At 37.2% G+C, this 25947-nt stretch overlaps 2 protein-coding genes across 2 annotated transcripts in view; both read left to right on the plus strand.

The window, feature by feature from the left end:
* The first annotated feature begins 10692 nt into the window (after nucleotides 1-10692).
* On the plus strand, nucleotides 10693-14439 carry LOC107584272 (protein L-Myc-1b-like). The gene is made up of 3 exons (XM_016270827.1): nucleotides 10693-11042; nucleotides 11463-12046; nucleotides 12992-14439. Exons 2-3 carry the CDS (start codon nucleotides 11488-11490, stop codon nucleotides 13636-13638), a joined length of 1206 nt encoding a protein of 401 aa, XP_016126313.1. The 5' UTR covers nucleotides 10693-11042; nucleotides 11463-11487; the 3' UTR covers nucleotides 13639-14439.
* A 2694-nt stretch (nucleotides 14440-17133) lies between these two features.
* LOC107584326 (tRNA dimethylallyltransferase, mitochondrial-like) overlaps nucleotides 17134-25947 on the plus strand; it is a 100872-nt gene continuing 92058 nt past the window's right edge. Inside the window, exon 1 of the mRNA XM_016270903.1 lies at nucleotides 17134-17339. Within this exon, the coding sequence (XP_016126389.1) occupies nucleotides 17193-17339 (147 nt within the window). The 5' untranslated portion in view covers nucleotides 17134-17192. The remainder of the gene's footprint in view (nucleotides 17340-25947) is intronic.

Here is a 25947-nt window from a genome sequence, read left to right on the forward strand (position 1 = left end):
TTACAATGAAGGCAACCCTCTAACTTAAACAAATGGAGGGGTCAGGTGGAAACGATTCTCATTCTAATTTGAAGAGAAAAAAGCAATGCATGTGAAACACTGTGGAGAGGAGATTATAATGTTTCTTTCAACTGTAAAAATGTTTGTCCCCCTGTTGTTAAGGGCATGAACTTGTGGTTACAACTAAAGTGAGAGACCAAATTTGCTGCCTTTTATGACATTCTTTCATGCAATATTTATTTGCAGTACTGGCAGACAGCAGGAAATCTTACAGAACAAGAAAACCATGTAAGTCTCACTGAGTTTAAATAGCCTATCAGCAACAACTAAAAACATTCCCAAACCAATAGATCTCATCAGATATAGAAATTGCACAGTCTAAAAAGCTTTGTCAAATAACCCAAATATGATTCAAATGGTAAATTAAAATAGAATATTAGAAAATAGAAATATATTAAAATAGCTAGTATTATGATCAACCTTGACTCAGCCTGAGTATATTGAGAAAATCAGTGAAATCAGTCAGCAATGATTCTGTGATTAACAGCTCATATTAATTGCAGAAATGAACTCTTACTAATCATATATTTCATGAAACAGGCTTTTTTTTGTAATAATAGCATTTAGTACAGTACAAACATTAGTAAGATTTAGTAATATATTTATTTTATTTGATTTATTAATATTTATTACTGTCTGGAAGAACACAATATTCAAGATATAAACATAAAATTCAGCTGCCTGAGTAAAACTCAGTACTGGTGGACTGTCACGAATCCGGTTCATGGACTTCCGTCCAATTACCACCAGAGGTCACTCTTCCATTTTCATGACTCGCTCACTACACAGACTTTCACATGTCACCCCGGACTACATTTCCCAGCAGCCATTTCACTAATTACACGTTCACCTGAAACCAATCACACACTATAAAACACACACTCAGATCCTGTTCAAACTGCCTAGTATTGTTTAAGTGTTTATGCTGTTTAGTGTAGCTACTTTACGGAGCCAATTCCCCATCATTGTTTGAGTTTTCCATAGTCTAGTCATAGTCTTGCCTTGCCTTGCCTGTTTTCTCGTGTTCTGATTCTTGCCTGTGCATCCTGGATTACCCCTGTCGTCTCGCCCTGTTCGGATACTGATTACCCCTCACCTGGACCATAGCCTGTGTTTGGATTAACCCTTTGGATAACCCTGTTTGGACATTGTTCGCCGGAGTTCGACCTGGATTATTCTTGTGTCTTGCCCTCAATATACCTGTTGCCATTGTCTGACCCTCGCCTGTTTCTGACCACGCCTTTGAATAAAAGCTTTGCAAATGGATCCGCACGTCTCTCGTCCCCGTCGCCTCATTACATGGACCTTGTTTACTACAAATCATTTAACATGCTTGTAAATTACAAATATAGCTCAATCTTTGCAAAAGATCATTGATTTGTTTATCATTTTTAATCCATTTTAATTCATGCTTAGTCATTAGTTTATACAAGTCATTCTAGTTATTTTAATAAAACCTCATCACACTCAACTAGCCACATAACATCATTAGAATTCACAAACTGCTGGGACATGAGAACAAAAACGCTGGGCTTAAACTAGCTTAAAGGGGTCATATGATGCGATTTCAAGTTTTCCTTTCTCTTTGGAGTGTTACAAGCTGATTGTGCATAGATAAGATCCCTGAAGTTGCAAAGACTAAAGTCACAAACCCAAAGAGATATTCTTTATCGAAGTTAAGACTCTGCCACGCCCCCCTAAAACGGCTCGTTCTAACACGCCCCCACATATCTACCTCACTATGTGGAAATATTTGCATAATGCCGCCCAAATGTGCACACAAAGAAAGAAGGCGTGGTTTCAGTAACCGCAGTTAGTGTTGAAGCAGCCATGTCAGGGAGATGCTGTGTGTTTCTAGGCAAAAGCAAAAGCACTTTATTTGGCCTTCCGAAAGTAGATGCATTTAAAAATCTTTAAGATTACTTACAACAGAACAGCAATGCATTTTATGGACGACCGTTTCGTGAACTTAGGAGAGGAGGTAATTCTGACTTTGTGCGCCACAAAGAACCTTTTGTGAAACAGAAAGGTTCTTCAGATGTTAAAGGTTCTTTATGGAACCATTTAGACAAAAAGGTTCTTCTATGGCATCGTGAAGAACCTTTATTTTTAAGAGTGTATGACCCCTTTAAAGCACTTTCCAACTGGCCCCGGGCCAGCAGGACATCCTTGTGTTGAGATGTGTAAGTTAACAACTGCATATATCCACTTCTTTATAGAATGTTAACGGTTCTCATGTAGTGCTTTGTTACAAACTGACATAGAGCTGATGTTTGTGGACACTGCTGAAACTCTTTATGTCATTCAGAGGTCAGATTCCTCTGCCTTTGTGTGCAGTGTTGTTATACAAGGGTCCTGCTCTTTGATGAGGGCATCTCCGTCTACAGGTCATGTTGGGTCATTTGGATCGTCCCGGCTCAACGCCGCTCTTTGTGAAGGCCTGCTAATCTTGATTTTGAGCAGACTGCAGGCCAGGATGTGCAGCTTCTCTGTTAACACCCGCTGCATTCCAGTATGCCACTGCTGAAAGACCATTCTGCTGGAATGGAGGCTATTTATCCAGTCAGCTGTAAAAAGAGATCACATGAGATTACCCAGGGAGTAAATGGGAAATAAGAGGTTTACAAATATTCTGTGATAAATCGCTTGTGATATTCCTCACTTGGACATTCCTCAAGTGTCTGTTTAATGAGTAACTGTAAATGGGGGCGAGTAAACGATGACAATGTTCATTTTAAGATTACTTGACTTTTTGCAGGCAAAGCTCTATTATATCACCGCACATCTTGTTTTTTCTGGGATTTTGAAGCCTGTACGAGTCATTCATGTGTTTACAGATTAAATTGTGAGGATCTGGCCACCGGTTTGAGATCTTATAATCATATCCGTGACCTTCACACATATTACCAATGTAAGATTTCTGGATGCAGAATCTGAGTTGTTAATGAATGTTATTCTGACCTTTGTGGTTTTGTGGCTCTTCTGCTGGCCATTTGATTAATTTTGTCAGGTCACATGAGGATGTCTGCAATCCACTTGCAAATGTACAGTGGTCTGTGTGATCAAACGAAGATAGCATCAAATCAATAATGTGATTATTCTTTTTGGCTGCTGCATGGATTTCCAGGAATGCTGAAGAGGTGATCAGGAGGAGAGAGATTCCATGTACAGATGCACCAGGGGACGTCATTTAACCCAATCTCTGTCTCAAATTCCTTCCTGTCCTTATTTCTTTTTTACATTTAGAGCCTTATCATGTACAAACACATATAATGTAGTCTACACATTATTTGGGTGTTTTCAAAAAAACTAAAAAAACTTATGAAAAAGACCTGTAAACATAAAACAAAAAAACAAAGTCTTGTGAAAACTAAAAAGAAAAGAATAAGGAAAAGTGGATAAAAAATGGAGGTGCATAAACAAGAAAAAATGTGTGTGTGTGTGTGTGTGTGTATATATATATATATATATATATATATATATTATACACACACAAAATATATATGTTAATATATTATTTCATATATCAGAATATATTTGACAAATATATGATACAGAAAATATATGACAAATTTAAGTTACAATCAAGTTTGGGTCAAATCAAAATTGGAAATATAATACTTCTTTTTATTAATTCTTTTAATCTGTTGTTTTGTTTTGTTTTTCACATTTTCTACGTTTGTTTTCAACAGAAAAAAAATGACAGCATACAGGTCTGGAATGACATGAGAGCGAGTAAATACTGACAAAACATTCATTTTTGGCTGAACTGACCCTTTCAAATCAAAACAGTGATTTCACAGTCAAATTATATGGTATTATTATAATTATAAGCTGTGAGTATGTTCAAGTGCTTAATTTGTAAATCCGTATGTGTAAGCAGGTGGGTGGGTAACTGTCTGGCACACTGCAAAGACCAAGATTGCAGAGCCAGCAGAAGATCTCTGAGATGAGTGGGTGGGGATCAGCCTGAAGACCAGCCTGAACCAGGATATGGAGGAAATGGCTTTGGAATCATGCCGTACTGTATACACTTACATACACATACACAGTCAATTATACATGGAAACAATACTATTTCTTAAGGCTGGAATACACTACACTAGTTTTAAAATCTGAACAGATTTTAAAACGCTAGGCATCATACACTGAATGACTGAGGATCACACACTACCAGACTTCCAAGTTGTTCCGAACTAGGAGATGGGTGACAAATGAAAACAATATGTTTGATATCCTCCGACTGGATGGAATCATATAGTCTGAAACTAAAGAGTCTGTGACCATCATACACTACGTGATTTTCTATTAAATCTGTCAACTCAAATCTGCAGACTGGCTTAGACTTTTGTCAGCTAGCATCAACTTTTCTAGATTGTAAACCGGGCCAAGAATCTGAGCAAAAGTCAAGTATATCCTAGGCTTTACAAGCATGAACATGTACAACCTTAGAAGGTTGTTGTATGAGCAAAGTCTCCCAGTCGCAAGTGTTCAGTGTGAGAAGCAAACCGGATTCAAATGCAGATGGTGGTTGTTGTTGACTTCAGAGTTGGAACACAAAAGAAAAACAAAGTATGCCTAGAGACAAATACAAGAAAAGACTGGACGAGGAAAGGCTGTATATTTAATGGCTTTAAATTAAAAATGTATTATACAAATAAAACAAAAATGCACTGAAAGAATGACAACAAAATATGTGTTGACAGAAGTACACTTACAATGAAAGTCTATGGGTCATTCATTGAACATTTGATGACTTCTGCCAACACATATTTTTGTCTTTATAATACTCACAACTCATTCATTCATTTACTTTTTATGTATTATATTTTATTTAATAGTAGCCTGTTTCATTTATTCACAAAATAAGCAATTCCACAAAAGCCACACATACGTTTGCTTTGCTCTTGGTGGACACTTTGCATTGACTTTTTATACTGATCTAATAATACTTTTTTTTAATCCCCAACCCTATGTTTAGCTGCCACAGAAACCTTCTTCCTTCATTAGGACAATTTTAGTATGTTTGTTGTTTATTAAGATGTTTTCCTCATGGGAACTGTTGGCCTGGTCTCCACAATGTAATGTAGGTTTTTTACTATCCTTGTGGGGTCATTTCATCTGCAAAGTGTATGCAAAACCTGAGCCATGAACACACACATTAAAAACAAGGTTATGAATATGATGCTGTGTTTCCTCTTTTGTTTTTTGTTGCTTATATGGTGGAAAGAAGAAGTGTACATTGACCATAACAGAAATGACTCGCAAATCCTGTCTCAGCTGTTTAAACGCCATCCCATCACATTTACAAGAGGATCTAAATGGTATGTTGAGAAATATCCTGAATGATTTGAATCTGAATAACCCAGGCAGACCCTCAAGTTTGTTTCAGATAATGCATTCCCATGCAAATATAAATTTTGTAGCTAATATTATGTAACTAATAACTGACATCAAGCAGAGAGATGCAGTGCAACTTTTCAGTATCTCTGCATCTGCTCATATGCAAATACGTATTTCAGGGGAACAACACGCGAAACTGCAATGAATGGTCAAATAACTGCTGCTCACTTTGTTTATTTGGAAGCGTTTGCATTTCTCTCACTGCCAGATAGTGGTTATGAAATCTTTTCACTCTGTGGCTGCTGTTGTGAAATGCAGCACCTCTCTCTCTCCATCTCCATCTATCCTCTCTCTCTCTCTCTCTCTCTCTGGCTCTTTATCAGTCTCTCTTTCACCCAATTTCTGCTGCCAATGTGCAGTTTGCAACAAGTACATGCTGTACTCAGAACTGAGCTGACAGCCGGCTTTCTCTCAGGGCTGAGTCTCGGAAGAATGCAGTAAAAAAATCCCACACCCTTTCCAGTTAATGAGCATCTATCAATCAAAGAGACCACGTGACCCTCCCACTCACATTCATCCCTGCTGGTCAATAGTTGCTGCTGGACAAAACCTCTCGCCGGGCTGCTTATATATTCATGAGAAGCATGGGATTGTTTCTGCATTTCAATCTTTGAATTTAGTGAAAAAAAAATCACATATTATAATACAAAAGAAAGGGTTTAAAAGGAATGGTGGTACATTTGTGATTTACATACAGATGTTACATGGTCGACACTAAATGTTCCTGCACTATCAGTGGCGGTTTTGCTCTCAGATGCTGGTTAAGAGTCAGCAGTGACTATTTCTGAAGCCACTGATCACTTTAAAAGAATAGTTCACCCAAAAGATGAAAATGTACTTATCCTCAAGCCATCCAAGATGCAGATGAGTTTGTTTCTTAATTGAAAAAGATTTTAAGAAATGTAGCATTCCATCACTTGCTCACCAATGGATCCTCTGCAGTGAATGGGTGCCGTCAGAATGAGAGTCCAAACAGCTGATAAAAACACCACAATAATCCACAAGTTCCACACAACTTCAGTCCATCAGTGGTTTAATGATGGATTTGTTTCTTACAAACATGCAGCTTTTCACTTCACAAGAGGTTATCTGATTTTGTGTTTGGATTATTGTGATGTTTTTTTTTTAAATAAAGTGTTTAATAGAAAAAGACTGTAAAAATGCTAAACTAAAATGGAAAATGATAATATGTTTAAAAAGACTTCCTGATTTTACAATACTTTCAGTAAAACGTCTGAATCAACTAAAAATGGATGTTGAAATAAGCATTCCCAAAAGCCCCTGTTTACACTTTGTTGAGTCTTTTGTGTGTATATTTTTTGAAAACACAGTATACTTAATAAAATGATTAACTTCTATTACCTTCTGTTTTTATAATAATTTTACAATATTAAATGCATTTTAAATATTTTTAAATATTGAAACTGATTACAGAGTATTAAAAGGGTCAAATAAAAAATTTAGGTTGAAAGATTACCCCTCACATTTGTGTATATTGAGTCTTTTGTGTCTTTAATTGTTTGAAAACATAGTATAGCTTATCATATACAAATGAAAAATTATATTTAAAAATGAGCTTTTTTAAGTTATACAATAATTTTACTATATTTATAATATGTATTTTACTTAAATATTGTTAGAATTATGTTTTTAGTAAGTAAAAAATATGAATATATATTCATATATATTTTATACGAATTATATGAACCTTAAAATTTCTGCTGAAAGATTTATCCCCAGAAGTCCCTCACATTTCTGTATATTATGTCTTTTGTGTCTTGATTTTTTTTTTACATGCTAAACAGTCATATCATATGTTTATACATTTTTATTGGCAAGTGCAATTTAATTTTTTTTGGCTTGTCTATTGCTGCCAGTTGTTCAGATTTAATTAGAGGATTCTGGGTGGAGCAAAGCGTGCAAGATACGAATAGATCAAAGGGACAGGTCTCCACCCTGTTTTGTGCATAGTGGTCAAGAAGACCACGAGACCTTGACCTTTCATTAGACGTTTAGGGATAGATGCTCCCTTCCTCATCTGATTAGAAAGACATCAGGTGGTATTCAACCTGCTCAGTCAACCTATTCACTCAAAGGTCAGGCTATACTGGGAATTCATGATACTAGCCTTTGATAGAAGCACTTCAGTAAGCATAGAGCAACAAACAGAGTTTAGATATCCAGAGAATGTTGGAAGACAGGATTGCAGTTTTGTGTATTTATCTCATTGTTTGTTACATATTAAACATATTTAACCCAGCACATTTCTCACAGTTTGCCCTCCACAGCATATTTTGTTATTTGAATTCTCGGTTCAGTTTTTATGCCAATAAACATTCATAACCTGAAAAAACAAAAGCGCTGAAACAAATCTCACATCATTCACACCAGAGACATCTGCTGATGATGTAGATTCTGCTTTACGTCATCACATCTTACACTACAGCAGCTGTAAGTAAAAAAAGAAAAAGCTTATAAGAGAGAGCAATTACACTAGGCCTATAAAAATAAACCTCAAATAACTTAAAAATAAAGGTACAGTTGCTGCTTTAAATTTGAAAGTATAATCAAACTGGCTGTACAAGACATTTAAACGAATTTAATAAATTCTTGTCTTGCAGAATCTTGTATAACTTAACTGGTTAACTTATTCTGATGAGTAAAGTAATGAAAAAACATATGTTGCCATGACTTATTGATCATATCATTTTTTTTACAGCATACGTTCCACCCTGTTTAGCTACGATTTGTCAGAGAAACTTTTCCATTTCTGAACATTTATTTCAGAAAGCATATTGGTGAGTGTTCATGTAAAAATGATCACTGTTGCTTACTGGCCCAAGTCAAAAGACCAAGAAATGGCCTGGGTCTCTCATTCAGTGTAGATTGCATTTTATGCCTGCCAGAAGATTAAAAAAAAGTGTTACAAAAATGAGTTTTAAATTATTATTATTTTTTTTTCTAATTGTCTACTTTTCCAGTGCTCAGCGTTGAGGGCAGACTTCTTAATTAGCACCAATATGATAACAGCATGCTAATGTTCAAGAACCTCGTTTACACACACACTCACACACTCTTCATATCTTTGTCCCCTGTGCCACACAAACACCAGTTCCACTGCTTACAGTTCATCCGTTTATATATATATATATATATATATATATAGTAACTGAGTTGAGGGGGATTCATCAATGCAAACCACTGGTCAAAGCAAACCAATCAAACTCACTCAGCCTGGTGTCACTGACCAGCTTCCTACAAACTCTTGAACATTTTGTATGGGACAATTGGATAATAAGAGTGGGTCAAAAAAGCAAAGCAAATTTATAAAAAGGTCATAAAGCCAGAGAAAGAAAGATACATCTCTCCAGGGAGATACATCAATCACTGTGGGAAGAGCCTTTGTTCTAAGGTCAAGGTTTTAAAAGAAAGGAGAGGATAGACACTGAATTGAGACACTAGTCAGCGATTACTTACTTCCTAATGCACAGATTTGCCATATGGGACATTGTTGGAAAAGAGGACACGTGGTATAGCCATTAGAAACAGTATTGTCACAAGTACAGCTTGTGCACTGCCAGCAATTCATTAAGCTGTCTGGCACTAATTATCATCTTGAGCTAAATTAACACAGACAAAATGTATAGGCTGGATATGACTTGCTCTTTCACTCACAATAATAATACAACAATGTGTAGTTCAACATGAATACAGTGCATGTAAATCCAAAATTATAGGTTTGCTGCTGTGCGTGAGACAAAAACAAAACAAGGTCTTGGCTAATGATTCACTTTTCTCAGATCAAATGCACAATAATTCGCTAACATTTTGCATTGTAAGAAGTTATTATTATATTTTATTATTGGACAAAATCGGCTCCCTGGAATTAGCTTTCTTGGCATTTTTTTTTATAAAACAATTTTTCCAACCAAAAACTCAAAAACGAACTCCCATTTATTTATTTATCTGTTTGTTTATAAACATTCTTAAAACAAGATATTTTTATATTACTATTTTATTTATTCCAATATTATTGGTAAACAGTTTTTATAATTATAAATAAATATCAAATTATCATTATAAAATATAATTTAAATACATTATTAAATGTATTTTGGTAGCTATTTGTTTGTAATATAGGAAAAATGTATATGCGAATATATATATATATACTGTATATATATATATATACAGTGGGTACGGAAAGTATTCAGACCCCCTTAAATTTTTCACTCTTTGTTATATTGCAGCCATTTGCTAAAATCATTTAAGTTAATTTTTTTCCTAACCGACTCTTTTTGTAACTGGTGTGTTTTTAACGTAAACTTGTCTGTGAATGAGAACTTAGTTTAGTACTCACGTGCTGTGACAGCCGCTTTCTGTCCGTGTGCTTTGGATGTGTGCGCTCAGAAAACCTTATATCAGAAGTTTAAACTCATATGGTTTAAAACGCACGATTTCAGTGCGATAAACATGATGATCAGAACCAAAATAGATGTTTTTAGCAGGTACGAGCTGTAAAGGTGCAGCTCTATTCTAAAAAAGGGGGCGGGGAGCAGCAGCTCATTTACATTTAAAGACACAGGCCCGAAAAACAGCTTGTTTCTGCTTCCACTCAAAATAGGCATTTTCAAAATGATATAATAAATGATCTGTGGAGTATTTTGAGCTGACACTTCACAGACACATTCTGGGGACCCCTGAGACTTATATTACATATTGTAAAAAGGGGCATAATATGTCACCTTTAAAGTAAATATCAAATAAATTCATCTTGTTTTAGAGATGTTTAGATGTTTGTATAGATATATTTATGTTCAAAAATACTGTTTTTTGCTGATTCAATAATAAGCAGAATATTATAAAACAGTAATCTACGTTTTAAATAACTGATATTTTAAATATCTGGAACATTTATGTGGCTTGCTTGTATGAGCCCTAGTTACTTTCTGACAATGGTATCATATAAAATGCATTTTCATATTGAATTCTTGCGTATTTCAATTGGTTGTTGAGCTGATAAAGAGTATATCGTCTTACAAGTGTCTCTCACTCTGAAACAGCCAAACATTTTCTCTCAATCATCATCCGAATTTATCTAGACACTCAAACCTCAAATGCACCTCTCTAGCAGACGCTGTCGCTTTAAGCGGTGGGCGTGGTCAGCGCACTACGTCCCGCCTTCTATGCAAATTCTCCCACTACTTTGGCTGGGTAATATAGTGCGGTACTCGTTTCAGGTGTCCATAGTGAGCGCGAGCTGCGGCTTGAGAAGGGGTCACACAGGCGCTATAAAGCACACAGAGAGAAGCGAAGTTCTCACGAAGAAGCGGACTGCAATTTAGCAAACATCCTCGAAACGCAACTTATAAACAACAGCCGGATAACACAAAACCACACTTGAGAAACCCAGCACAAGACAGGATTATTCAACACACAGCTGACGACGCTTTTCTGAACTTGTTGATATGAAAGCTTTTTGTGCAAAACATTTAGCTGGAGCTCACCGGTGAACCGCAAGCCCTTATTTTCGCGTCTCAAATGACATGCACCACACCGTCTCCCGGATCTGTGCTACGGTAAGTGTTTAAGCAAGGAGCGCCTAATTTATGTCTTAATCGTTTTTGAGACAGTATTCACTCGTAGTAGCATATGCACTTACATGAAGCAGGTTGTGTCATGTAATATAAGTATGTTGCGAAACTTCAAGTTTTGTACTGTAAAGTGTCAGTGCATGCAGACCAAATACTCTAACGTTATAGTATCGCGTTATCTGTTATGCGTCTTTAATAATACATTTGCATGCATATTTTTTAAAATAATTAATTCATCATTTCTTTTATTTGGGATACATTTTATATTTATTTTTTATTTATTAAAATGCTTGCAAGGGTACACAATAAAAATAAAATAAAAAGGAAGTGCTTTAAGTTCATTATCTCTAGGAGAGCACCATAAGATCGGGTTGTTTTTAAAAGCGGATCAATTGTGGTTTTCAGATCTTGAGCTCTGAGGAAGCCACCAATGGCAGGAATCAGTGCAAACGCATCGCGAAATAAGAAGTGGGAGATGGAGGAATGCGACCAATATCAGCACTATTTCTACGACGACCTCAACTTGGACGAGGACTTCTTTTTCAAATCGACCGCACCGAGTGAGGACATTTGGAAGAAATTCGAGCTCGTGCCAACCCCGCCCATGTCGCCTGTCAGGATACTGGAAGGGACCGGTCCATCTCCTGGGGACAGACTAGAGTGGATGTCCCAGTTCTTGGGGCAGGACGACGAGCAGGAGGGACAGTGCAAACTGAACGCGGAGGAAACTCTGGAGAACTTGAGCTCCATCATTATTCAGGACTGTATGTGGAGCAGTTTCTCCGCAAGTCAGCAGCTGGAGAAAGTTGTTAGCGAGCGCTTGTCCTGCTCGGCGCAGTCGAAGCTCTCCAGCAAGGCGCAGTGCGTCCCTGCGGACAACAGCTTGGCGACTGATTGCGTGGATCCAGCAGCTGTCCTTACCTTCCCCCTGAGCAGCAGCTGCAAGAAACCGGTGTCATCCGGGTCAGAATCTCGCACCGACTCCTCTGGTAAGCTCGAGCCCGTTGACTTTGAACGCGACTCACTTATTTGCTTAACCGTGCAGTGCAACCTGTGCTGACGCCTCCTTTTGACACCTGACGGAGATCTCAGTGTCTAGGATCGTGCAATACAGTAGTTACCATTCATTTGTGCGTTAAGTAGAACTAAGCCAGAACCTGGCATACCTGAATAGAAAAGTTGCATTGGTGCCATGGGATTTAGGTTGGCATTTCATCTAGATTTCTACTGTAATAATGTGCTGAGCTTCCACATTCCTCAAGTGAAACAAAAGGAGAAATTGTTTTACTTGTGGGTGGTGCCAGCAGCAGAAACCAATAATAAGGATGCTTGAATCCTAAAGTGTTCAGGGCCACTCAACTGTCCACGAATGAACAGTTAGTATCTGAAGCTGCCACATTGTAAGGGCACTTGCAACTTTTACTCAAAATTCTGTATCATTTGTTCATGACATTCCAAACCTGTTAGATGCAGAATACAGAAGATATTTTTTAGAATGTTGTGTCCAAAGCAACAGTAGATCCCATTGACTTTTCATAGATTTTTTTTTGGGGGGGGGGCTTAAATATTACGTTTATTAGTGAATTTCTTGTTTTGTGACAAATTGTGCTCTGTGATCAGAGTAATAGCATAGTGAAATCAGAGCAGAGGGAACTCGGATCAGATGCTTCTCTTATCAAAATGCACATCAGAGGTGACTCCGAGTTCATTATTGCTGTTCAAAGCCTCATTTACTTTCCTCTTGCTGAGAATAGGGAACTAATAGAAACCTAAGATTCATCTTGTAGTTTTAGGACCCATCTAATTAGATCTTACATTCTGAATGGAGTTTCTAACATGCTTGGATGCGTGAATAAAATGGTGTTGGACTTGGTAGGAGGTGGCTTTACACAAGATATGTCTAAGTCAATCTACATTTCTTTCTGTTCTTCCAGATGATGAAGAGATTGATGTTGTGACGGTGGAACATAAGCAGAACAAGTCCCGTTTGGTGAACGCCCGTAAACCAGTGACCATCACGGTTCGTGCAGACCCCTATGACCCTTGCATGAAGCGTTTCCACATCTCCATTCACCAGCAGCAGCACAACTATGCTGCCCGCTCTCCTGACAGCTATCCTGAAGAGGAGCCGCCTCGCAAGAAGATCAGGCAAGAGACCTTGCAGCCACGATTGGGTTCCACACCCCAAACCCCAGAAAGAAAAACCCCCTTACCTTCCCCCTCAGTCCCCACCCCATCTCAGACGGTCTCCGCTTCTCCAACACACACATCCTACCACCTCAAATCCCAACCATCCAGCCCTCAGAGTTCGGACTGTGAGGACACGGACAAGCGTAAGACACACAACTTCTTGGAGCGGAAAAGACGCAATGACCTACGCTCCCGATTTCTGGCCCTACGGGATGAGATCCCAGGCCTGGTTGACTGTCCAAAGACACCCAAAGTTGTGATCTTGACCAAGGCCACAGAATACCTGCGTACTCTGCATGTCAGCGACAAACAGAAGGCCCAGGAGAAGAAGCAGCTGAAAAAGAGGCAACAGCAGTTACTGCGGAGACTCGCTGAACTGAAGCGTGCATAAACCTTCATAGTCCAGCCATATTTTCAATAGGAACTGTGTAGGACTGCGTGTTTTTTTTTTTTTTCTTTTTTTCCTTTCTTTCCAAAAGTGGGATATTTAATGGAACGGACTCTATATTTTGAGATTAGTTCTTCAGTTTTTGTTCTTTGCACACTTGCCTTCGCAATGGGGGAGACGTACTTGTGGAAGCTGTGGAACTGGTTCAAACATTTTCCAAAGTGGGTCATTATTTCTGGTTTTCATTTGAAATTTGAAGATTTAAACCATGAATGTGTGTTATCTTAAATTCTTTCGTGAAAGCTATAGTATTTGGGGGGGAGAAGTATTTTTTTGTATCATTGAATTAGCATGCCAAATTAGGCATTATTTGAAATGTAGCAATTTATATGCATGTGTAATCGATCTTCTAAATCAAGCCCTTTTTTTGTGGCAGAATCTTGAATTTATCTGGGTAAATATATTTAAGGGTCTTTGATCAATGTGGCTTCTCCGTTAATAGTGCTTTCTCTAAAGTAACCTAAATATAAGGAGAGCTGTGTGCCCCCATTGCCACATACGTTTAACAGACAGGAAGTTGCATCACTGTTCCTTTGTTACATTTTTTTTTTTTTTCTCTTCAGTTTTTGTATGTTATTGTTATCTTGAACATTCAGGACAGTGTCAGCCTTGCAGTGTATATAAACTGTGGCATATTCTTCGGACATATGTATATAATTGTAGTGGTGTACAGGACATTGTGTAAAAATACATGCTTTGTGTTTTGAGTATGTAATCAGCACTGTTAATAGACTTTATTTTCTATTTTTCTGTCATTTGTCCTAAAACTTGGTTGGCCCACCTGCCTTCCCTAGAGTATCTCAAATTTTCTATTTTTGTTAAGAAAAGTAAATAAAAATCAAAAAGTTAAGTAAAACAACACTATCAACATTTCATTTTCATCACTAGCCACTTTATGCTGTTTTCACTGCCTATTCCCTTGTGTTCGGAAATTTCTTTGGCTTATTGCTTTTGTGGCAGAAAAAAAATTAATAATTTTGTACTAATTATATTTTCTTACAGAATTAATTGTATCATTGTTTGATTTCTATTTAAATATAAAGTTGTACTGGTGGTGTATGCTTGCTTATCTCCAAATATGACTATGGTCATTTAAAGTTTATGCACATGGTCATTTGTAAATCAATTATTTGTAAAAAAAATAAAATTTTATATATATATATATATATATATAAATAAAAATAAAGGCCATGTGCTCACAGCAATCACCACTGGTTGATTGAGGTGACTTTTGTTTGTACATTTAGCTTTGAAATTGGCCAAAAGGGTAAAATATGCATATGCCATCAGTAACCCGTTGTTGTTTTTTTTAAATGTTTTCTCTTGTCGTCAGGTGTCATAACGGGAGGAGAATGGCAGCAGCATTGTCGAAGCACTTTGTGTTCTGTACCTCATAAGCCTATATACATAAACTCAAAATTGGGTAAACAATAAAATAAATTCATTTCAAATCACGTCAGCATGCTTGTCTTTCTTTGTTAATTGGCATTTATTTCCACGTACACCTGAAGCCATAAAAATGTTATGTTTTAACAGAACTCTGTCATCATTTACTCACCCTCATGTTGTTCCAAACAAGTATGATTGACTTCTGTGGAACATAACAGGAGATGCTTCAGTCACCATTCAACTTCTTTGTATAAAAAAAGATGCAATGAAAGTGAATAGTGACTGAAGCCATGGTCACACTAGTCTTTGAGCTTGCAAATTTTCTTCATACACTGTCATGATATGACCTCGAGCTCTGCAACATCTTTTTAAAAACTTAAATTCAACACACAACAAATAATAATACATCTAAAATGTAAAAAAAACAAACATACAATCTACTCCACTTTCCTTCTGCGCTGCAGTTTTACATTTTTGTTCTTTTAATTCAGCTACGAATGTCATGCTGTGATGTAGCTTCTTGATCTGCTGTTAGAAAATAATGATGATCGCATTTGGGTGAATTGTCCCTTTAAGAGTTTTGACAGTTCTTAAGTAATATCTGGATTAGAGGGGCAATGGCTGGTTATGAAATGCACCATAACTGTTTAAACAGTATTATCCTGGCTCAGTTATGCCAGAAAATAGGGCAAGGTTTTACTATGCGTGGCATAAGAGCTATTTCACTCCATCATCACCTGTACGAGTGTGTGTGAACTCGATTAGAACGTTTCATTAGCGAGAGCCACTTTTAGTTGACATGTCGTAGTGGCCTTCTTTGCCATGGCAACGATCATCTCTCTTTTCTTTGGCGCAGAACGCTCAGTTGCCATGGAGACGGAAGAGAGCTATTCATACCCGTGTTCTTCCGGAAGGTGCACAAGTCGACCTGCTAAAGTCAACAGTGTTGTCAAAGCAAAAAATTTCAGCTTGTAACACTCCAAAGAGAAAGGAAAACTTGAAATCGCATCATATGACCCCTTTAAAAACTGTGCCAACAGAGCTGTGTAGATTACTTCCAAATTGTAGTCCATTACTGATTACAGATTACATTATGAAAACTTTAGTTAGTTTAGGTAAGGTATTCTGACTACTTTTTAGATAACGTTTTTGATCTAACCTGTTTTAAACTTACAATGAAATGAAAAATTTTATATAAAAAAGCAAATATAACCCATTTTTTTATATCAACATTATGAAATTCATTAAACCAGGATTTGCCAAACTGGGCTTAATTGAAAAACTGAAGTGGTTTTGTGAGTTGATAAAAAGCCATACAAATGTCAAATAAATTAAACATTCGAACACTAAAAATAGAAATATTGAATTTGTTTACCTGCATTCAATGCGACCATTCAGCACATCGAACTGTAAACATGAAAATGTTTTGTTCAATTATTGAAATAAATGTGTCAAAGGAGGTTGCTTTTTTCAACCAAATTTAGAAGCATGGTTTGCAAATGTGTTTACATGATATGTACACAACCATTTTATATTGTGAATATAGTGAAAGCTAAATGGTATGATATTTAGAGAGGACATTTTAAAGGAGAAAAAAAGAGAATCAGGGGTCAATCAATAAATTATGACTGATTTACTGCCATTGTGTGAATAACACGTAATCATGCAATCCATAAAAAGTAACTGTAACCTGATTATGAATATTTTAAAATGTAATATAATCTAAACGAATGAATGAATAAATAAATTAATACATTTGATGTAAATTATACATGTAATCAGTTGCTACCCAGCACTGCTAGCACAATGTTATTAGAGCTAACAGGATTTAAACATATTTACTAGATTCTTCCACGTTTGGAACAAGCAGTGACATTTTATTGTCCATATATATTACAATTCCTGTTTTCCAAGCACTTTTTGTTCGATTGTTGAACTTTTGTCCTATTTCTGAATGAAACATCCTTAGCTTCCCGTACCTGCTCAACTTGAATCCTTCAATCCCGTTCCTATGGAAACAGTTTTAGTTGCTTGGATACAGTTCCCTCCTCCGCTGCGAAATCACCGCGCATGCTCAGATCATTCTACAGCCCTGAGAGCTTGCTGTCATGGCGGCCGCCACGCGTGTGCTCCAGAAAGGCATCAGCCCGTCTATAGTGGTGATTTTAGGAGCTACGGGAACGGGCAAATCCAAACTGGCTATCGAGATCGGGAAAAGGCTTAATGGGGAAATTATAAGCGCCGATTCCATGCAGGTGAGTTGAGCGATCCGCAGGATCATCTGTCAAACAGGGGAGCTCGTGAAAGGGCATTGCGATTAATAAATGACAGGTCATTTTAAAACAGCAGTGCTGTAAAATTAAATATTTAATGCTTTATGCTGGAACAGGCTGATTTGTCAGGAAGCTTTGTTTTGGTGTATCAATTAAATGCAGTTTTATATCGCATTAAACTAGAACATCAGTAGGCCAAAAGCATTTGGACTCTTAAACGTTTTGCATAGCGCATCGTATACGTTTGAGGTTTTAGAGTAATTTTATTTCCTCGTGTCCACCACTGGTCGCCATTTTTGACAATGCTCCACGCGAATTCATAAATTTGACGTAAAGCCAAGATTAAAGTCGTGTCTACTGATCTCTGTCTCTAACACCAGGTTTATGACAAGCAATGTGTAATAATTGGTTTCATATTTTAGTTGATTTGGCAGTATATGCATAGATAATCCAAAGGTGACCATTGCTCATTTTCCTGACTTGATTAACTTTGATGGGTTTCATTAAATAGATAGATAGATAGAAGTCACCATGTGCAGTAGTTACCTTGTAAGTCTTAAGTATTTGTTTGGTTATGTATGAATATTTCTGAGCAAAGCTGGAGATATCTTGAGCATGAGCACGATAGGGCATGTTGCATAACAGTATGAATGCTGTCTTATAAAATTCCTGTCCACGATCTGGTGCCAACTCCATATCAAGGTCTATATAATATTTGGAGAAAGCTGTCCATTAGCATCCCAGTGACATTTACTAACTGGCGCAGATACCTAGTGAAGTACACGATTAGAAAGTCTGCCATCTTTGCTGGTTGCATGTGCACTCGGCGCTTCTGCCAGGCTGTATTGAGCAGTTCACTGTGAACTCGAAGGCAGCACATAGGCAAAATATCTTTTGTTATTTTTAGAGCCCTCGAAAACAGACCAGAAATCATATGTTAGTAGCAATATAGTGAAATATGTACTTAAATGTTGCATGCAAAAAGTACTCCAGATTACACAGATATTTTGAGTGACAGTCAGTGGAAAACTTGATTTTTTTTAAAGGGGTCATAGGATGCGATTTAAATTTTTCCTTTCTCTTTGGAGTGTTACAAGCTCTTGGTGCATAAAGAAGATCTGTAAATTTGCAAAGACTAAAGTCTCAAATCCAAATAGATATTCTTTATAAAAGTTAAGAGTCAACCACGCCTACCTAAAACGGCTCGTTCGAACACGCCCCCACATATCTACGTCACGATGTGGGAAGATTTGCATAACGCCGCCCAAATGTTCACGCAAAGAAAGAAGGCGTAACTTTTATTCTCGCTGTAGTATTGTTGCCGCCGCCGCCGCCGCCATGTCGTGAAGAAGCTTGTGTGATTCGTTGTGAAAGCAAAACTACTTTGTTTGGTCTTCCAAAAGAGGATGATATCCGCTTCGTCATGCCTGGAGCTTATCCGTGCTGGTTGCTGAGGAAATACATCAACTTCGCGCTGTCGATCGCAGGATCGGCTTTCACCGTGGACGAAGCGGAGTCCAGCCCGGGGTCGTCACATGTGGTTGCCGCAGGCATCACAATATGGGAAGGGGCGTAACATTTCCGTCACACACTTGAGGTATTCAGTACACAGCACACCTCGCTTTTCAGACCGATGAGCTTTGTAAAAATTGACACGTTTCAGAAAGGCGGGGCATAGAGGAGAAACAATAATGTACAGTATGTGGAAAATAATGTTTTTTGACCCTTAAACCGCATAAACACATTTCATTACACCAGATACACAATGTTATTTTTAGCAACATCATATGACCCCTTTAATCCCACCAGGAATTAACAATTTTTGATTGATTTTGTGGTGGTAATTTTCAGACTTCTGTAGAAAATATGGAATGTTATCTAACTAAGGTGTTATTAAAAGCTGTTCTTCCGGAAGGTGCATAAGTCGACCTGCTAAAATCAACAGTGTTGTCAAAGCAGCAAATAAATGATTAAAACTGTGCCAACTCATCAGATATCTGAGTGAATCTCAAAGCTCTCATTATTGCATTTAAGGATACAGATAGGCTACTAATTTCACCATATTACTAGTAACTAGCACTCAGTGCTGGGTGGATTGCTTGCAAATAGTAGTCTGTTACTGATTACAATTTACACAGTGAAAATCGTAGCTGGTAACATAATCTATTGGATTATTCATTTTAAGTAATGTATTTGGACTAATTTTTGATTACTTTTAGATTACTTAAGACCTAACTCGTTCCCAATTTGAGATTATAGTGTGCCATATTGAGATGTAACTGTAATCTGATGATGGACATTTTAAAATGTAATATAATCTACAAGTAAATTAATAAATAAATACTTTTATTTATTTATTTTTATTTTTTATTTGATTTGATTTGATTTGATTAGGCCTATGTAATAGGGTTGGGCCGATAGACAATGCCATCATCCATTTGTTTTTGTTATTAATAATGAGAACACAGAAGCAAAGTGCAAACAATATGACAAAGAGACAAATTAAATAAAGAGTGCTTTTACATTTTTTAATTTAGGTTTAGTATTCAGGTGCAGGAATTATTGAATTGAGTTTTATCAAGGAAAGTCTGTTCACTCTGCGGCCATATTTGCAATTCCTCTGGGCAGTTATTTCAGGCATGCAAGACCAAGTGCTGTCTACTTGAATGAGGAAATCCTGAGAAAAAACAAGAACATAATGAAAGGCTCACCACATACTTAAAATCAGCAACAAAATCTGCCAGGAACTGACGCATAAATGTTGTTACTTATGCTCAAATAGCATAAACATTTTTTAATTTTTGGGCTGTACCAGCGAATTATTCTGATGATACTAGGTATGTCACGATACCAAAAATCTAGTAGTCGGTACCGATACCACTAAAAGTACTCGATACTCAATACCAAGTCGATACCAAAGGTAAAAAATAACAATAATACTGAAAGAGTAACTCCTTTATTTAACATTACAAAAACAAAATATTAGTGGCACTTGGCCTTCAAATAATACACACAAACACGCATGCACTCTCGCACACACACACACACACACACACACACACACATACTCTGAATGCAAGCATTCGTTTAAATTTACTGACATACTGGCAGGCTGAAAATATATATTTTTTAAAACCATTAACATAAACAATTATTTAAACCAGTAATATTAGCCAATAATGTAAATATGGATAATCTGCAGACGGATACACAATGAATGAACAAGCTGTAAGCTGTCAGACAGACCGTAACTTTATGTGTGTGTGTGATCATGCTCAGTGCTCATGCTTTCAGAGCTGCACGCGCTCATTTAAATCTCACGCAATCCTATTTATATATCATCACCATCTTCCACGTTTAGTTCTTCTGTGTGCTTGTAGGCATTTTTTCTTTTTCTTTACCCTTTGAGGACTGACTGAAACACTTCTAGGAGTATGCTCCGCCTCCATCTGTCAGTTCCAGAAGAATTGCAGCCTCGCTAGTGGCTACCTTCAGTACCATCGGGACTAACGCTATTGAAGAAAAACAAGTACCGGCAAGATTTGAAAATGTTTATACCGACTCTGTACCATAGTATCGGTTCCCGTGATATCTCTATATCAGTGTTTCCCATACATTGATTTATTTGTGGTGGGTTGCCACAATATCAAAACTGACCACCACAAATAGATTTTCCAAAAGGCTTTGACGTCGTTGAATAAACATAAGCACTGCACGTTTCAAAATCAAAACGCGGCACGGGTGTTTTTATATCACTGTATTTCTAAAGGAAACCGTGTGTCTTCAGAAAATTTTCAATGTCATTTTCATTTAATCTGGCATGTAATGCGTGATAAATCAGTGTTTATGAGTGCGGTGCTGCTTAGTGTACAGCCGTTACCGGTGAAACCTCTCTTTCACCCATTCTAAAAGTGCCTCCTACTGGCAGAGAATGAATTTGCATAAACGTGTATATAGTATATTTATACACATGTATAATCCCCCCGGGGATGTGCCGCCACACATAGAGTGTAAGTCTGTAGGAAACACTGTAGATGATACATTGACTTCTAATAATGTGAATGGCTTCTGTTTCTTTTCCATGCTCTGCCCCCAAACGTCCATTCTGGGAGTAAGTAAGTTTGGTGAGAGTGTGCAAAATTCACAGAAAAGGGTTTGCTTTAACAACAAATGCCTGTACAGCTATCCACAGTAATTACAACAGTGAATTCCATTCACTTAACTGTAGGGATTTCAAAAAATTAACAAAAATATTTGAAAATACATTGGCTGTGTACTGGTGTAGGATAACAATCTACATTTGTAATATGTGAAATATGAGGTTTGAATCATATTTGAATATGACTGTGGCTTGTTAGTTCCTCAGTGTGAGTAGAAGCTCATTGGTCACTGCCGATGACGATTTCAAATGTGTTGGACATTCACTACTTGCACACTGTAGGCTTTACTCTGTCAGTTTGTCAACTTTAGTTTTGATACCAGATCATCCAGCTCCTTGCAGCTATGATCAGGTGAAATAGCTGTGGGGCTGCATTCTCTACCAAGTCTATGTCAGTAACCGATGAAAAGGCATTGGCTGCATGGACCACTTTTGTGCTCTCAGGGCCTCGGGAAGCAAGGCCTGGGAACTCAGGGGGTGGGCTTAGTGAAGGTTTGGTACCGCATTTGCATATAGGCTTTTTGGAAGGTCTATTATTCTCTGTAGAAAGGGACTTTTCTGCTATTGAATTTGGGTCAGTTTAATCGTACATTAAAGCCTCATTCAGGATGTGGAAATTTGGCCCATTCCCAAAGCTGAACTGGGTGTAGTTCATGTATTTTATGGTTTGAAAGTGTGTCAGGACATGCGATTAAGAACTCTGATGTATATATTTAAAATTGACAATTTTCTCAGCTAATTACATAATCTGTATAAATCCAGCACATAGATTACATTATTGGCAAAGTATTCTTATGTCGATTGCTCTATTATGTAACTTTCCTTAGAAATTTGATGTCTATCCTTAAAAATTTGACTTGCATTTTTGTATGTGTCTAGCCTTTTTTTGCTATTCCATAACTGCTTTATTAGTTGTGTTTGCCAAGTAAAGCATCTATACTGTTATTGCACACTCCTTAATCCTTAAAGGAACATTCCACTATTTTTGAAAGTAGGCTCATTTTCCAACTCACCTAGAGTTAAACAGTTGAGTTTTACCGTTTTCGAATCCATTCAGCCGATCTCTGGGTCTGGCGGTAGCACTTTTAGCTGTAGCTTAGCATAGATCATTGAATCTGATTAGACCGTTAGCATCTTGCTCAAAAATGACCAAAGAGTTTCTATATTTTTCCCATTTAAATCTTGACTCTTCTGTAGTTACATCATGTACTAAGACCGACGGAAAATTAAATATTACGCAGTGCCTGAAAATAGGCTAACTTCTGTCAACATAACCAACATGACCACCTGCTTGCACAGGGAGCGTGCTGGGGACTATTTTCAGGTGCTGCGTAATATCATTGCGCCTGCTGCACCCATGGTACGGAAGCAAAGTTCCTTGATTATTACACCGGAATGAGAGTATAGTTCCTAGCCATATCGGCCTAGAAAATCGCAACTTTTCATTTTCCGTCGGTCTTAGTACACGATGTAACTACAGAAGAAATGCTAACGGTCTAATCAGATTCAATGATCTATGCTAAGCTACAGCTAAAAGTGCTACCGCCAGACCCAGAGATCGGTAAAATGGTAAAACTCACCTGTTTAACGGAGTTGAAAAATTTGCCTAAAAAATAGTGGAGTGTTCCTTTAATATTAAATTTCTGCATGTGTCCTGCATGTTTGGGCTATGGACATACCTCAAATTGTGTGGCTTATTGAATAGAGATGTGCTTTGACTTATGACTTTTGCCTTGTTGGTGAAACATGGTCAATAAGCTTATATTTCAGGGAGAGACATAAGCCATATCTAGAGGCAAGAATATCATAGAGATTTGGGTATAGGGCTCCAAGATTTGGGGAAAACAATTTCAGTTTCTCTGTCTAGCTTTGCTGTGCTTATTTGTAGGGCTGCACAATATGGCCCAAAATTTTGTGATTTATATATCAATATGACTAAATAATAATAATAATGATGATGATGAGAATAATAATAATTACTAAATAAAAATAAAACACAGGACCGGAAACATTACTATTGTAATATTTTACTGTAAAATAAAGAAATTGTATTTAAATTACATAGTAATAAAAATAATGTTAATAACAAATTTTTACAGCGCAACTTTCAAATTGCAATTCTTATATTCTAATAAATTCTTATTCTTAATTTTCAAACTTTAAACAATTAAGCTGTCATTTTGATGAATACTACAGGGAGCATCTAAAATTCGTCTTTTATTCAACTTTTTTATTGACTTTATAAGCACTTCTAATTCCAAGTTTGGGAAGATGATTGGTGCCCAAATACACATAGAAAAAACTCAAAAACCATGTGCGGTGATGAGTAACTGTAAACCGAGCCATTCTGAGATACTGAAAACACTGGATCATAAACAAACACAGTGCTGTGCTTCACTCTAAAACATACAGCACATATATTTATTTATTTAATTAAATTTCAGCCTTTATTTGATAATCACACTTATTTTGAATGCTCTAGAATACTCTAGCAATGCCCCTTGGTGACTTTTGCAAAGGCAAGCGTTACTCATATTTTCCATAGAATATTTGAACATTTAGTTGTCCTTCCCTTATGCGGCCTCCTTGAGGATGTATTGCTATATTGAGTGTGGCATGGCTGTCACCTGGTGCAGTTAATTGGGTTACGCTAATAAAATTCCTCCCCTTGCACTGCACTGCAGTCCCATCCACTGCTCACACACTGAGCTGCAAGCTGGCTCCTCCAAGATCCCTCGCTGGTGTAACGCTCCATGAGAGAGACACAATAAGAGCTTTGGATTCACCCAGCAGCAGTAAATGTGTGCTTGGTGTATCTGTAGACTATATGGAAAAGTATTGCATTTGTTCATAGATAGTAAATGCATGTTTGTGCAAGAGTGAGGTTTTTTTTTTTTTTGCAAGCTACTGGGAAGCCACTATTGACGTGCTGAATTGGTGCCTCCACGCCTATTATGCTCAGTAGCTTTCATTGGACATTCAACGGCCATGGGGCTTACTCGGGACTCTATTTACATTTTGAATGGCAGTACTGTACGGAGGGTTAGAATGGGACTAAGCCAAGAGAGCAACCGATTGTTCTTGTGGTCCGGTTAGGATTGAATATTTGAATAATGGTTTGTTGAAGTCTGGTACCCAAATTCTTGCTGTTGGAGCGAGCAGTGACATGAAAGGTCAAAGAGGGCAGGGTTCAATGGACCTCGGGTCAACAAACCGCTCATGGGAACCCCGGCTGAGGTCACGAAGGCTGTAACCGGAGAAAAGTAAGAAGGCATTTTCGATGCTCAGGGCATCCTGCCTTTCACACGAGGTCTTCAAGATCCCAGCAGCCTTTTTAATAGGCCATTCACAAGAGTGAAGGACCAGGAGACCTTAACGCAAACGGTTATTAATGGACTTTAGTGGGTGTTTGGGTCCACTGATGCGGAACCGATTCATACTACTCTTTGCTGGTGTCAGCTTTTGATCAGTGTAAAAGCAATCCAAAGGGTTTAAGGGAATCATGGTAACGTGGATTACAGAAAAATGAGACACCCCAGAAAAACCTGTACAAACACCCACGCCATCGTGTTTGAGCTACAATGACCTGCTAAATGACTGTAGCCCAGTTATAATGAATGGTAACTAATAACATAGGGCATCCGTTGGATCCCCATAAAGCGGTGATGTTATAGTTAATAATAGGCAGATTATATATTGGTAGAATGCAAAGCTCTCATTCTTATTCAGTCAATTGACAGCACAAATTGACAAAAAAAGCACTTACTGAGAGTACCAAACAAATGTTTTCTGAGACAAGATGTTTGGCTATGTTTGGCCTTTTTTTCTCTCTGATTTTTGACACAGTAATGGGAAGATTGTTCGAGAAACAAAATATGCAATATGAATGTTTTAATGAGTTATATATCAATATGTCAATCAATTATAATAAACTACATATCAATGCACTCTTTGACGGCACATTTACACGGGGCGTTGGCGTCAATGCCTCTAGTTTACTTTGAATGGAGTGACGGCAAGCTTTGCCAAACTGAATTGTGGGTCCGTCGCGTTGCATCACTGGCATTGCTCGCTGCAGAAGTGGAAAACTTTTCAAGCGCCAACACAATGATCTATATGTTATCTAATTTGCACAGATAACCAATTAAACCAATTGAATTTGGTAAATGGTGCATTAAAACCAACTTTATTATACACATATATATATATATATATATATATATATATATATATATATATATATATATATATATATATTTTTTTTTAATCAAATTAAATTTTTCTACATTTCAGTGCAGAAATATTAAAAATGTTAAAACAAAAAGTTAGAAATGAAGATGCACTTCAGTGGCATGTTTTCCCTCTTTTTTTTTTTTTTTTTTTTTTTTTTTTAAAATTTTGAATTTGGGGGGGGAAAAATAAAAGGTATAA

Source organism: Sinocyclocheilus grahami, unplaced genomic scaffold (assembly GCF_001515645.1).
Source record: "Sinocyclocheilus grahami isolate Dianchi unplaced genomic scaffold, SAMN03320097.WGS_v1.1 scaffold58.1, whole genome shotgun sequence".
In the NCBI taxonomy this organism is placed as follows: domain Eukaryota; kingdom Metazoa; phylum Chordata; class Actinopteri; order Cypriniformes; family Cyprinidae; genus Sinocyclocheilus; species Sinocyclocheilus grahami.

What these genes read in the sequence shown, in the direction of transcription:
- LOC107584272 (XM_016270827.1), top strand. Translation starts at nt 11,488, where the DNA reads ATGGCAGGAATCAGTGCAAACGCATCGCGAAATAAGAAGTGGGAGATG. An exon ending in ATCTCGCACCGACTCCTCTG is followed by an intron (nt 12,047 to 12,991) that starts GTAAGCTCGAGC and finishes CTGTTCTTCCAG; the next exon opens with ATGATGAAGAGATTGATGTT.